This window comes from Ranitomeya variabilis, chromosome 1 (assembly GCF_051348905.1).
Source record: "Ranitomeya variabilis isolate aRanVar5 chromosome 1, aRanVar5.hap1, whole genome shotgun sequence".
Classification (NCBI taxonomy): domain Eukaryota; kingdom Metazoa; phylum Chordata; class Amphibia; order Anura; family Dendrobatidae; genus Ranitomeya; species Ranitomeya variabilis.
Window position 1 is genome coordinate 332,741,496 of NC_135232.1, and position 15,258 is coordinate 332,756,753.

The following is a 15,258-nucleotide window of genomic DNA, read 5'->3' on the forward strand; positions in this document are numbered from 1 at the left end:
AGTTCTCTAACACCCCCTCCCCCCCATTCATGTTCTTGTTGTACTCCAGTACACAGTCGGGTAACTCGCACAGAGAAGAGAGACTTGGAAGAGTAGGATGCTTGTATAAAAGTTATCTGCATAAAGGTGATATCCTGGATCCAGCAGTGGGTGGACCAAATCCCATATGATTTTCCCACTCACCCCCAGGACATGGTGGTTGGAGGGGGCATTCATCCCTAAACCTGTTGGTAGGGCTTAAATCCGTACCAGGCCCTCTTGATGGGCAGCTATTGCCGGAAATTGAGCCTCCCCTTGAAATGGATTGGGGGCTCATCTACGCAGATGTGCCTTTTGGGCACGTACACCTCAGCAAACTTGTTGCTGAATTGATCAATGACTGGCTGAACTTTAAAAAGTCGGTCAAAGTTAAGGTCCTCTCGGGGAAGATATTGTGCTTTGACTGTTATGTTAAAATTTGTGGATGGTCTCAAATCGTTTACGGGTCATATCCATGCAGAACAGTGGAGTGTTGTATAAAACATTAGCACTCCAATATTGCCGAAGTTCTGGCTTCTTCACTAAACCTATGTGAAGGACCAGGCCCTAAAACGTCATCATTTTTACAGTGTCTACAGGAGTCTAGTTAGAAAATGATGGAGGGCGGTTTTGTTCCAAAAATTGCTGGACTTACAAATTTGTTTGACAATTTTGTAAACTTCATGGTGGCTCAGTGAAAAAGAATGAAAAATGTATATTTCTGTGAGGCCGCTGTTGCCAAAGTAAATGTGTGGTGTAAACTTTTTGTTTGTTAGAAGAGAAAAAAATAAAAATGAATATAAAAATCTGGTAAAATAGAAAACAAAGTTACTAAACTGACATCAGTAAAAAAAAAAAAAACTTGCTGAGCGCCCGCAACTGACACTGACTATTTAATAAAAAATACTGTAGTAGTCGCTGATTACTACAGTAAATTTTTACTGTATCTAATGTAGTCCTATCAACTAATGTAAATTATTTTTTATTCTTTTTTTCACACGTGTGTCAGTGCTTGACGGCTGTAGGACCCACTCGCGATTGTGATACTTTTTTTTCCGCACTGATGCCAACCATAACTAAATTCATTAAAAAAATACTGTAGTAGATGCTGACTGCAATACATTTTTACTGTCCTTAATCTAGTTCGATCAACTAATCTAAATTAAATTATTTCTTTTGATTTTTTTTCGCAAAAAAAATATTTAACCAGAGGGGTCAGTGATCAGCGCTCGACGGCACATGTAGTGCACATGCATGGATGTGGTGCAAAAAAAATGTCCTTACCAAAAATGAGCATGGGTGCTAATCGGTGGTGCCCATCTGATCTGCGGCTCAACTGCTGTGGGACACACACACACAGTGGTGCAATGGGGGGTAGGTGGAGTGGAGAAAAAATACACAAGGACAAATGAAAGTCCTGGAAAACGGCAAGCACGAGTGCAGATCGGTGACTTACGTCACTGATCAACGCTCTGCGGCTACAGGATACATGAAAAAAAAACTGCCAAAAAAGCAAGCGATCAAGTACTGATCAGCGGCAGAAGGGGGAAAAATTTCGCAGGAACACCAGAAGTGAATGCACAGGCTGACACAGCTTGACAGAAGTCTCTGTGAAAGTTCAGAACGCAGCTCTGCACTCTGGTGTGATCAGTGTCATTGTCCTATCACACCAATCAGATCTCGCCCTGGTGACGCTGGCTTTGCTAGGCTCCAGCCTATGATAGGTGTACAGTACCGATCGTAGGCTGGACATCCGTGTTTCAGACAATCTGATTTCCCGAAACACTGAAAAACACTGATTTCGCAGTTACAAATTAAGCAGCAAATGACAGCGATTGTGGTGGGGTGGCGCCACCTCCCGGAATGACGACTCCAGGTGCCCTGCTGCAAGATTCCGCATGCACCTTAATGCGATCACAGTGCCACATTAAAGATATGACTGATTCATACCACCAAAGGGGTGGATAAGGGGTGAAAGAACCACAGTAGGATCAACCTTGGTAAGCTGTCTAAGGCTATGTGCACACGATGCAGATTTAGTGCAGATCTGCAGCATTTTTTTCTGCTGCAGAAACGCTGCAGATCTGCACTGTGATTTACAGTACAATGTAAATCAATGTGAAAAAAAAAGCTGTGCAGAAAAATCCGCGCACCCCTCCATTAATAGAAATCCGCAGTGGTAAAATCTGCACAAAATCCTTATCAAAACCGCGCAAAAAACGCGCAAAAAACGCAGCTGCGGATTCTGCCAGAAGATGCAGATTTGGTGCAGATTTTGTGCAGAAAATTCTGCACCAATTCTGCATCGTGTGCACACCACCTTAATGGGAATGCGGGGCATAGAAGTTGATTAAAATGATACCTTGATTTCTGAGATCCGATGTCTTATTCCAGAGAAATCCAAATTTTTCTTAATATGCAAATGAGCTGTTAAGATCTATGGGCTGGACACAGATGTGAAACATGACTGCTTTTCTGATCTACATGTCTCACATTGGTAACACCCCCTTGCATTTAAAATAAGCTCTGGATGCAGATTCTCAGGGATATGTATCCACCCATAGATCTTAATCTCATTTGCACAATGAGGAAAAATGTGAAATACATCGGATCGCAGGTATCCATTCATTCAACTTTTTATGACCTACATGTCCATATGGACAGCTTAAGGAGGGTTGATCCTTTTGACAAACAGGCAAATATTTCCTTTTTTTGTTTTTCACTGATCTAAAAAGATATGAAAATAGCAAAAATTTGGCCCCAGGTATCCCAAATAAAAGGATGCAAAAATTATTTGAATATCTAAATGAGAAAAAAACCTATAGCTTTTTAAACCACATGTATGTATAAACCTGAAAATGTGCTTGATCAGGAATAGGGATAAATTGCCTGGTCTTGAACTGGTTAAAATGTATACTGCATATAGTGAAATAAGTATGGAACACATCACCAATTTTCTAATTAAATATATTGCTAAAGGTGCTATTGATGTGAATTTTTCACCAGATGTAGGTAACAACCCATACAATCCACACAGGCAAAGAAATCAAACCATAGATGTCCATAAATTTTGTTATGAGAAATGAGACGCCAAAAGTTTTGAAGTTTTGAACACATGAAGAAAGAGTTGCAAAAAGCCATGGAAAGTCATGACACCAGCTGAAATCTTATGAGTAATTCTAAAGCAATCCTGCTGTAGTGAAAAATATCAGCTGGTTCAAATGGCTTGTAAAAAGGTGTCTCATTACCAAGGTGCCACACAAAAAAACCTAAACAAGGCAGAAAAAAACAAGACCGCTATCAATGTCCATTTTTAATTCCGGGTCACAGAAAGGCATCTTTGCTTGAAAGGAATGGCATATATAAGGATTCCAGCTCCACAAAATAAAAATGATTTCTTTTATTAGTGAATTAATTCAGATTCACAAGTGAAGATTAAAATGTCAATCATGATTAAGGTTGGATCACACAAACGTCTTGATCGCCTGGTCGTTTTCTCGACCATGGAGTCATGAATGATGAACTCTCCTAATATCTCTGCTATGTTATGCTTTTAATCTTCACTTTTGGATTTGAATTAATTCACTAATAAAAGAATCAATTTTATTCCATGGAGCGGGATTCCTTCTCTATGCCACACAAGAAACCTCTCATGATGGGTAAAACCAGTGAGCTTTCTCAAGACCTTTACAATTGTTGTAAAACATACTAATGGCACTGGTTAGAGAAGAATTTCTAAACTACTAAAGGTTCCAGTGAGCACTGTTAAGGCCATAATCCAGAAGTGGAAAGAGCGTAATTTTGCCATAAACTGGCCACAACCAGGTTCTCCTCTCAAGATTTAAGACAGGAGTGAAAAGAATTATCAGAAGAGTTGTCCAAGAGCCAAGGACCTCCTGTAGAGAACTACAGAAAGACCTGGAAGTGACAGGTACAATTGTTTCAAAGAAAACAATAAATAATGCACTCAAGCTCCATAACCTGTATGCACGCTTAACATGCAAGACCCCATTTCTGAACAAAAAGCATGCTCAAGCGCGTTTACAGTATTCTCATGAACATTTGGGCAAGCCTGTGAAATACTGGGAGACTATAGTCTGGTCAGATGAGATACAATTGAATTCTTTGGATGCCATAACACACCATGTTTGGAGGCAAAAAGGCTCTGCTTATAACCCCAAAAGCACAATACCAACCGTGAAGTTTGGAGGTGGGAGCATCATAGTGTGGAGCTGTTTTTCAGCATACGGCACTTGCAAACTTCAGGAATTTGAAGGAAGGATGAATAGACAAATGTACCAAGAAATTAACGATAAACCTGCTGCCATGTATCAGGATGATAAAAATGAAATGAGCGTGGACATTTCAGCAAGACAATTGTCCCAATCACACAGCCAAGGAAACTCTCAGTTGGTTTCAGAGAGCAAATTTAAAGCTGCTAGAATGTCCCAGCCAATTATCTGACCGGAATCCAATAGAAAATGTATGGAAGGAACTAAAGCTCAGAGTTCATTGAAGGAGCATACAGAACCTTCAGGGATGGAAGAGTGTGTGTGTTTTGAAGAATGGACCAGAATCACACCTGAGCAATGTATGCGACTAGTTTCTGCATAGAAGAGGCGTCTTGAAGCGGTCATCACCAACAGACTTCTGTATAAAGCATTAAATTTCAATAAACATAATCAGTACTTTATCCCTCTGTCATTTCTCATTATTACACATAACCTAATTTATTGACATCTATGATTTGATCTCTTTGCCTGTGTGGATTGGATGGGTTGTTGCCGATATCTGGTGAGTTTCATATCAATAGCACCTTTAGAAATAGATTTGCTTATAAAATTGGTAATGTGTTCAATACTTTTCTCACCCGCTGCATTTCTAAAATAAATAAATGCCTTTTCAGACTGAAGGGGCTTTTTGTCTGATAGTGATGACTAGGCCAATTCTAGCTTTGCTGCCTATGGCTAAAACTGAAACCGTAGCGTTCCCCCCCACAGATTAATATATAACTGCAATGAATAAGCACAATTCCATCATAGTTTTTTGCTGTACAGTATTCACTGGATGGTAAAATGACATGTAAACACTCGATTATGGACTGAAAACCGCATAAATTGAACACTAGCTCAGTCATTCTGTCACACAAGGAGAATAGAGGAAAAAACTCCACAGACCACTCTTCTTGAACTTCTTACTGCCCCTAGTTCAGGCAGCATAAATCGGCTGTCAGGTTCACTTTTTAAATGTGTATTTTTTTCACAGAAAAAACCCATTCTGTTTTGGAAGACACAGAAGAATCTGAAGGGGAGTTTCCCAAGAAACGGGGAAGGAGGTCGTCTCGAGCTAAACAGGTAACTTCTCCGTCCATTCCTTACATCAGTACTTTAAAGAAGATCTAAAGCCTTACTTTCCCACAAGGTGCTATTTGTAGTGAAATAAGAACAAAATAACCGTTCCACTAAATAAATAAATAATATATCTAATAATATATATATAAATATAATATTTAGAAAGAACAACAATCTTACAAATTTAGTGTGGAAGCAGTGCCTCTTTAAGTTGGGGAGGCTGAAGTTGGGCTCCCTGTTGCCACACTTTCTTGTTACTTGGGAGATCTGTTCTGCTGTTTATTGGATGTAGCGCTAGAAGGAACAATTTTTAGATTTATTCCTGTTTCTTATGGGGCAATAGGCAGATAACGCTAGAACCTGTCACAACTACATTTTCACATCACACTTTATCTTTGTGTTCAGTGGTTCCATCCAGGCTTAAGTCTGAATCCCCGCAAAGCATGATTCAGGTGTATGCACTAACTCTGCCATTGACTAGAATGATGCAGACTGAGTAAGTGTGCTCGATCGGACATCGCGATCAGCCGTACATAACTAGTTCAGACTTGTGGCAAGATGTAGTTTGCTACATCTTGGTGCCCACCTCCAATAGGCTTATATGGATGAAAATGATGTCCAAAAGGGCACACTGTGATTCTGTTTGCATTTTTATAATTAATGGCCTTTTCAGCGCATATGCTGTGTCCCGGTTTGCGGGGGTTTGGATGTAAGCCCCAGCTGAGCCACTAAGCGCAAGGTAAAATGAGATGTGAACATTGCTTTATACTGATTTGCTAATGACCTATTGTAGATTAAATAAATGTTTAATTTTGTCTTTGTATATATAATAACCTCTCCCCCCTCCCCCCAAAAAAAATCTATTCTCAATGTAGTTTTCTGTCTTTAATTTTCAGGCCAAAATTCCTAAGCCAAGTGTATTTACCCAGCCAGCGCAAGAACAAGAATCACGCAGGTCATCAACACGTGCACGTAAATCTGCTGCAAGAGATGAAGTAGAAGAGGGGGCTGAAGAAGAGGAAGAAATGGAAGAAAAGGAGCTAGCATTTGAAAAAGATGAGGAAGAAACTCCCAAAAGAAGAAGATCTTCAAGGACAGCTGTTCAGCCCAAAAAGTCACCAAAACTGAAACTATCACATTCTCCACCTGAGTTTTTAGAAACTAAAGCAGCAACTCTTCAAGGAGAGGAGGCTTCAGAAGAACGTGTTCCCCCTATGCTATCTCTTGAAGGTATTCAACAACATATTTCTGAGAAGCAAGAGTCACTAGTATCTGAGAAAACGTGCTCTCCGAGGAAGCTTGCCAAAGAGAGCCCAAAGAGCCATAGATCACCACAGAAATGGAGACGCCAGATTAGAGAACGAATTGAGACGAGTGCAGATGTAGCCATTCAACAGACACCTGTGTCAACTAGTGTTATTCAACAGACTACACCTAGTAAACGGGAAGATGAAAAAACAAAAATGGAGATCCTACAACAAGTTTCGCTAATGTGTGAAGACACGAAGAGTGCCTCCATAACAGGTACTTCTACTGCAAAAGATGCAAAAGTCAGGTCATCTCTAGTTTTGATGAAACCTGCAGTTCGCTCAAAATCAGAAGGGACAACGTCTGTTTGTACACAAAGTCTACAAATAGTAGAGAAGTCTTCATCAAGGGGTGTTCAGGCGATGTCCATATTAGAAAAACAAGACATTGAACCTTGTTCTGGTGTAAAAGGCCAGTCTTTGTCAAGTTCTCCTGAAGTAGTAAGATCAAGTGTTAAGTCAAAGTCATGGAAATCAGATGCCATTGTTACTAGTCCAAATGATTCTCAAAAATCAGACCTTTCTCCAACTTATACCCCTAGCTTACCTAAGACAAGAAGGTTAAGGATAAGAACTTCAAGTGTCCATCAGGACCAACCGGAAAAAGTAAAAACTATACAGGCAGTGGATCTTCAGGAGAAAGAACAAGCATCAGTGATATTCAATAAGCCACTGGTTATTGAGCAAGAAAACATAAAAATATGTGGAAGTAAGCAGACTGCAGTAAGACCGAAGGATCAACCTGAAGCAAACTTGCCAGAGTCCGTCAAAATTCATAAAACCAAAATGGCAATAAAGCCAGCACAGATTGTTGATAAACCACAATTAGATGATCCCTTAGCATCTGTTTTAGAGACAGAAGCAAAGGAAACCGCCAGCATTTTATCCGACAATTCAGTAACTGAAAATGTATGTTACTCTGGTCCATCAGAAGTGGAAGAGACCTCCATAAATATTACAAGTTCATGCTCTGTAGAAACGTCTTTGCTAAAGGAAGACCCTGAAAGGAATTTAGAAAACAAGGGACCATTTATTGCTGAAATAAGTTTGGAAAAAACTGGAAATAGCACAGTTCAAGACTCTGCAGAGGTGGAACCAGCTGAAGCCATTGTTCCTGAAACTGAGCCAGACACCCAAGAGATGGCTCCATGTAAGCCTTGTACAGAATCAAAAATAGTTAATAAAGTGGAAATGTTGACAGAAGATAGTCCTATGATTTTAGAAACTTCTGGACACACAGGAACTACTTCAATGTCTCCAAATTTTGAAAAAGCCACTAATTTAACAGAGGATATGAAACTTGAAACTAACCAGGCGGTTACTGAATTATTGACAGGAGCTGAAACTGCTCCAACCTTTTCAGGCATTCCAGTATTCCCATCATATTTTGCAGAATATCCTAATTCCGCATCTGAGTTATTTCAGCAGTCAAAACAAGAGAAAAAGGTCATAAATACCATTTCGCATCAATATAACCTATCACAAGTCCCTAAAGATAATATGGCTGACAAGGATTCATTAATTCTTTCAGACGGAGAAAATAAAAACATCTTTTTGAGACCTGTTATGCAGCATAATACTGTGGATGAACTTGTAACAAAAGCTGCAGCTGAAGCAGAAGACACTACCACAAAGAGCACTGAAGACGTTTATGAAGATGCAAAATCAAAAGAAAGTGAAGATAATGGTGTGCATACTGAAGAATCGGGTGCCCAACCTTCAGAGATTGCTAGTGCGGATCCAGAAGAGGCTGGGGTCCATCCTTCAGAGACTGCTAGTATGGATTCAGAAAAAGCTGTAATCCAACCTTCAGAGACTGCTAGTGTGGTTCTGGATGAAGCTGTGTTCCAACCTTCAGAGACTGCCAGTATGGCCCTGCAAGAAGCTGGGATTCACCCTTCAATGACTACTACTGAGGCCCCAGAAGAAGCTGAGATCGAGCCTTCAGTGATTGCCAGTGTAGTTCCAAAAGAGGCTGGGCTCCAGCATTCAGTGATTGCCAGAGTGGCTCTGGAAGAAGCTGGGCACCAGCCTACAGAGACTGCCAGTGTGGCCCTGGAAAAAGCTGGGCTCCAGCCTGCAGACACTACCAGTGTGGCCCTGGAAAAAGCTGTGCTCCAGCCTACAGAGACTGCCAGTGTGGCTGTGGAAGAAGCTGGGCTCCAGCCTGCAGAGGCTGCCAGTGTGGCCCTGGAAGCAGCTGGGCTCCAGCCTTCGGAGACTGCAAGTGTGGCCCTGGAAAAAGGTGGGCTCCAGCCTTCGGAGACTGCCAGTGTGGCCCTGGAAGAAACTGGGCTCCATCCTTCGGAGAATGCCAGTGTGGCCCTGGAAGCAGCTGTGCTCCATCCTTCAGAGACTGCCAGCGTGGCCCTGGAAGAAGCTGTGCTCCATCCTTCAGAGACTGCCAGTGTGGCCCTGGAAGAAGCTGTGCTCCAGCCTACAGAGACTGCCAGTGTGGACCTGGAAGAAGCTGTGCTCCATCCTTCAGAGACTGCCAGTGTGGCCCTGGAAGAAGGTGGGCTCCAGCCTGCAGAGGCTGCCAGTGTGGCCCTGGAAGAAGGTGGGCTCCGGCCATCAGAGACTGCCAGTGTAGACCTGGAAGAAGCTGTGCTCCATCCTTCAGAGACTGCCAGTGTGGCCCTGAAAGAAGGTGGGCTCCAGCCTGCAGAGGCTGCCAGTGTGGCCCTGGAAGAAGCTGGGCTCCGGCCATCAGAGACTGCCAGTGTGGACCTGGAAGAAGCTGGGCTCCATCCTTCAGAGACTGCCAGTGTGGCCCTGAAAGAAGGTGGGCTCCAGCCTGCAGAGGCTGCCAGTGTGGCCCTGGAAGAAGCTGGGCTCCGGCCATCAGAGACTCCCAGTGTGGCTCTGGAAGAAGCTGGGCTCCAGCCTTCGGAGACTCCCAGTGTGGCTCTGGAAGAAGCTGGGCTCCAGCCTTCGGAGACTCCCAGTGTGGCTCTGGAAGAAGCTGGGCTCCAGCCTTCGGAGACTCCCAGTGTGACCCTAGAAGTAGTTGGGCTCCAGCCTTCGGAGACTCCCAGTGGGGCCCTGGAAGAAGCTGGTCTCCAGCCTTCGGAGACTCCCAGTGTGGCTCTGGAAGAAGCTGGGCTCCAGCCTTCAGAGACTCCCATTGTGGCTCTGGAAGAAGCTGGGCTACAGGCTTCAGAGACTCCCATTGTGGCTCTGGAAGAAGCTGGCCTCGAGCCTTCAGATGCTCCCAGTGTTGCTCTGGAAGAAGCTGGGCTCCAGCCTTCAGAGACTCCCATTGTGGCTCTGGAAGAAGCTGGGCTACAGGCTTCAGAGACTCCCATTGTGGTTCTGGAAGAAGCTGGCCTCGAGCCTTCAGATGCTCCCAGTGTGGCTCTGGAAGAAGCTGGGCTCCAGCCTTCAGAAACTCCCATTGTGGCTCTGGAAGAAGCTGGGCTACAGCCTTCAGAGACTCCCATTGTGGCTCTGGAAGAAGCTGTCCTCGAGCCTTCAGAGGCTCCCAGGGTGGCTCTGGAAGAAGCTGGGCTCCAGCCTTCAGAGAGTCCCAGGGTGGCTCTGGAAGAAGCTGAGCTCCAGCCTTCAGAGACTGCCAGGGTGGCTCTGGAAGAAGCTGGGCTTCAGCCTTCAGAGAGTCCCAGGATGGTTCTGGAAGAAGCTGGGCTTCAGCCTTCAGAGAGTCCCAGGCTGGCTCTGGAAGAAGCTGGGCTTCGGTCTTCAGAGAGTCCCATTGTGGCTCTGGAAGAAGCTGGGCTTCAGCCTTCAGAGAGTCCCAGGGCGGCTCTGGAAGAAGCTGAGCTTCGGCCTTCAGAGAGTCCCAGGGTGGCTCTGGAAGAAGCTGAGCTTCGGCCTTCAGAGAGTCCCAGGGTGGCTCTGGAAGAAGCTGGGCTTCGGCCTTCAGAGAGTCCCAGGGTGGCTCTGGAAGAAGCTGGGCTTCGGCCTTCAGAGAGTCCCAGGGTGGCTCTGGAAGAAGCTGGGCTTCAGCCTTCAGAGATTGACAGTGATATGAAAATGCCAAAGGAGGATGTTGAAATAATTGCACAAGAAAAGCTGGGAGCAAGGGGTATTCAAGATATTGTGCTGGAAGAGCATGAACTGAAAAATGAATTCACTTTTGGAGATCATGAAGACATTTCAGTAGTAAAAGATTTAGAACAAATCATTTCTGTAGGACCACATGAACATAATGTAGATGAACGGGAAAAAATCCAGTCTCCCTCACCTGCGCAAAATGAGGTTGATGATTATACTAATTCTGCAAAAGATGAAAATATAGGTTCGCAAACTGAGGGTGAGGTACAAATTGTCTCAAAAGCATCAAAAGTAAAGCACCCCAAAGAAGAATTCCTAGTGGAATCTGCAATTGCACTAGACCAGATAAGAACCCCTGAGACTGGAAACTCTGAGAGCAATGAGGTTACTGATGTATCTGAAAAAACAGAATCTGAAAAGGAAGATGAAGCCTCCAAACCAGATAGTGAGGAATCACTTATACAACATACAGATGAATTGTTGCCCAGTAAAGATCAGTACCATGAAACAGAAGATGCTCCTGGAGCAGTAGAAGTTGTTCATGAGGCTCCTGTGGTAGAATTCCGACGAAGTAGGACGTCTTCTTCTTCCTCCTCCTCTTCATCCTCCTCTTCTTCATCATCGTCATCCTCCTCATCATCATCATCTTCCTCATCTCGCTCATCACATTCTTCTTCAGAGAGCTCATCCCATTCCAGATGCAGTTCCCGTTCAAAGTCCTCCTCACCAGAAAGGCAGGGGCAGAAATCGCTGTCCTCAAGGTCTTCATCACCTCTTAGTGATAAGGTGAGGTCGTGTTGATTGATTGAATCTGAGTATAGACAATGGAGTGAGCTCGGGATCATATTGTTATTAGACATAATCGGTCATAAATCCAGATACTAGCTGATCAATATACATCCTTGGTCATCTTTTTAGTGTTTTGAAAAATGACAACCCTTTTTAAAGAAGCTTACTATATTGATAACCTGACTTAATGATATCATGTGATCGGAGGGCATCCAACACTTGGGCTCCATTCACAGTTTATATTTGGCTGCCATGGAAGCTTTAATCAGCTAATTGGTAAGGATGCCAACAACAGAGCTCCATTCGCTGTTTACTGGCCATTCTCATTGCTGCATCTCAGCAACTATTGAAGTGAATAGGAGCTGATCTACAGTACTTAGGAACAACGACTACAAAGTGAATGGAGCTGTGCTGTTCCACTGCATTCAGTGTTTACATCTACACGCTGGCGAACCCCGATTTTTGGTGGCACCAAAGTGCATCAAGTTGTATTCTCAAGTTTGAAAGTAATCCTCTATCCATAGTATGGGGGATAACTTCCCAATTGCTTGGGTTTCGGCTATGACCTCTACCGATCCCAAGAATCGGGGCTCTGAAAAGCCCCGTGTGAATGTAGCGAAGTTCAGTCATACGCACTGCCGATCCATTCATTGTTATGAGTGCGGAAGGCCAGCCAAGCCCAGCATTCAGCTACCTCCAGCAATCTCATTTAAGAATGTATGGCGCGCCTGTTCACATGATCGATTTACATATGCTTATTCAAAGCCCCAGTTCTCAGCATTGGTGTTAGTCCCAGTGGTCAGAACCCCAGCGATCGGTAGGGACACTTTTCAAAATTGAGAATACACCTTTAAGTTTGTAAAACACTTTTTAACCTCATCTGGCCTAGAAGTCATGTTATGTGACCTAGGTGTGCTGTCTGCCACCTGCTTATTCTGCTGCTTATTGCAACATAGGAGAGGTTGTTTACATGTAACTGGGCGCAGGCTTGTAATGACAATAGTGGAGGCTTGGTTATGTGGTAAACAGGGCGGTGGAGTTGGAGTCTGTATAAAATGGACCAACTCTGACTCCTAAAATATATAATTGGGTACAGTAGTACAATGCAGCATGTGCTGTAAATGTTTTCATGAAAATTATGAAATGTCCTATAAATGTCCGTTCTCCTCATCTAAGGATTTCGGCCTTTAATTGAGATGAACCTGTGCTGCACTTTATGTACAGTGAGTACGGAAAGTGTTCAGACCACTTAAAATTTTTCACTTTGTTTCATTGCAGCCATTTGGTAAATTCAAAAAAGTTCATTTTTTCACATTAATGTACGCTCTGCGCCCCATCTTCACTGAAAAAAAAAACAGAAATTTTTGCAAATTTAATGAAAAAGGAAAAACTGAAATATCACATAATCATAAGTGTTCAGACCCTTTGCTCAGACACTCATATTTAAGTTACATGCTATTTCTTTATCCTCCTTGAGATGGTTCTACTCCTTCATTGGAGTCCAGCTGTGTTTAATTAAACTGATAGGACTTGATTTGGAAAGGCACACACCTGTCTAAGACCTCACAGCTCACAGTGCATGTCAGACCAAATGAGAATCATGAGGTCAAATGAACTGCCCAAGAAGCTCAGAGACAGAATTGTGGCAAGGCACAGATCTGGCCAAGGTTACAACAGAATTTCTGCAGTATTCGAGGTTCCTAAGAGCACAGTGGCCTCCATAATCCTTAAATGGAAGCAGTTTGGGACCACCAGAAGTCTTCCTAGACCTGGCCGTCCAGCCAAGCTTGACCAGTCGTGGGAGAAGAACCTTGTTGTTCTTCTTTACCTCTCTCACCTTGATCACTGTGGCCGATCTCCAGAGATGCAGTAGGGAGATGGGAGAAAGTTCCACAAAGTCAACTATAACGGAAGCCTCTCCTCAGTGCAAGACATATGAAAGCCCGCATAAAGTTTGATAAAAAAAAACACATGAAGGACTCCCAGACTGAGAAATAAGATTCTCTCGTCTGATAAGACGAAGATAGACCTTTTTGGTAATAATTAGCGATGAGCGAGTGTACTCGTTGCTCGGGTTTTCCAGAGCATGCTCGGGTGGTCTCTGAGTATTTGTTAGTGTTCGGAGATTAAGTTTTCTTCGCCACACCTGAATGATTTACAGCTACTAGCCAGCTTGATTACATGTGGGGATTTCCTGGCAACCCCCACATGTACTCAGCCTGGCTAATAGCTGTAAATCATTCAGCTGCGGGGATGAAAACTTAATCTCCGAACACTAACAAATACTCTGAGATCACCCCAGCGTGCTTGGGAAAACCCGAGCAATGAGTACACTCGCTCATCACTAGTAATAATTCTAAGTGGTATGTGTGGAGAAAACCAGGCACTGCTCATCACCTGCCCAGTACAATCCCAACAGTGAAACGTGGTGGTGGCAGCATCATGCTATGGGGGTGATTTTTCAGCTGCAGGGCCAGGACGACTGGTTGTCATTGAAGGAAACATGAATGCAGCCAAGTACAGAGATATCCTGGATGAAAACCTCTTCCAGAGTGCTCTAGACCTCAGACTTGGCCAAAGGTTCACCTTCCAACAAGACAATGACCCTAAGCACACGGCTAAAATACCATATATACTTGAGTATAAGCCGACCCGAGTATAAGCCGAGACCCCTAATTTTGCCACAAAAAACTTGGAAAACTTAATGACTCGAGTATAAGCCTAGGGTGGAAAATGCAGCAGCTACTGGTAAATGTCAAAAATAAAAAGATACCAATAAAAGTAAAACTAATTGAGACATCAGTAGGTTAAGTGTTTTTGAATATCCATATTGAATCAGGAGCCCCATATAATGCTCCATACAGTTCATGATGGGCCCCATAGGATGCTCCATACAAAATACGCCCCATATAATTCTCCATACAGTTTATGATGGGCCCCATAAGAAGCTCCATATTAAAATATGCCCCATACAATGCTGCACAAATGCTGATTATGGCCCCATAAGATGCTCCATACAGACATTTGCCCAATATAATGCTCCACAAATGCTGATTATGGCCCCATAAGATGCTACATAGAGATATTTGCCCCATATAATGCTGCAAATGGCCCCATACAGATATTTGCCCCATATAATGCTGCACATGGCCCCATAAGATGCACCATACAGATATTTGCCCCATATAATGCTGCACATGGCCACATAAGATGCTCCATACAGATATTTGCCCCATATAATGCTGCACATCGCCCCATACAGATATAATAATAATAATAATCTTTATTTATATAGAACCAACATATTCCGCAGCGCTTTACAGTTTAAGGGTAAGTTCACACAGGACTTTTTTGCTGCGTATTTTTGCTGCGTTTTTTATGTCAATTTTCAGCTGCTTATAATAGATGCGTTTTTTGTGACAGGACACCTCACAATGGCTCTTCACACCTCACAATGACTCACAATGGCTCTTCACACCTCACTACCAGGAACTCCCTCACAATAGATCACAATCAGGACACCTCACAATGGCTCTTCACACCTCACTAACCACACCCCTAAGCTCTTGGCTGTGAGATCACTTCCTGCTGGCCATGATTTTTCTGCACAAAAAACGCAGCAAATAATGCTACATGCGTTTTTGCAGCGTTTTTTCCATCACCCATTCAAGTCAATGGGTGAAAAAACGCAGCAAAAACGCTGAAAGAAGTGACATGCCCTATGTCCAAAAAACGCAGCAAAGCAGAAAATACTGATCAAACAAAAACCCAATGTGTGT

At 43.3% G+C, this 15,258-nt stretch overlaps 1 protein-coding gene across 9 annotated transcripts in view; it reads left to right on the forward strand.

Annotated features, from left to right (window-relative positions):
- ACIN1 (apoptotic chromatin condensation inducer 1) overlaps positions 1–15,258 on the forward strand; it is a 151,384-nt gene that overhangs the window by 53,549 nt on the left and 82,577 nt on the right. For all 9 annotated transcript variants that reach the window (XR_013224159.1, XR_013224161.1, XR_013224162.1 and 6 more), the window contains exons 4-5: positions 5,284–5,372; positions 6,266–11,476. Coding sequence is in view for 4 of the 9 variants with exons in the window: in XM_077298863.1 (XP_077154978.1) it covers positions 5,284–5,372; positions 6,266–11,476 (5,300 nt within the window). In the remaining 5 variants the exon portion in view is untranslated. The remainder of the gene's footprint in view (positions 1–5,283; positions 5,373–6,265; positions 11,477–15,258) is intronic.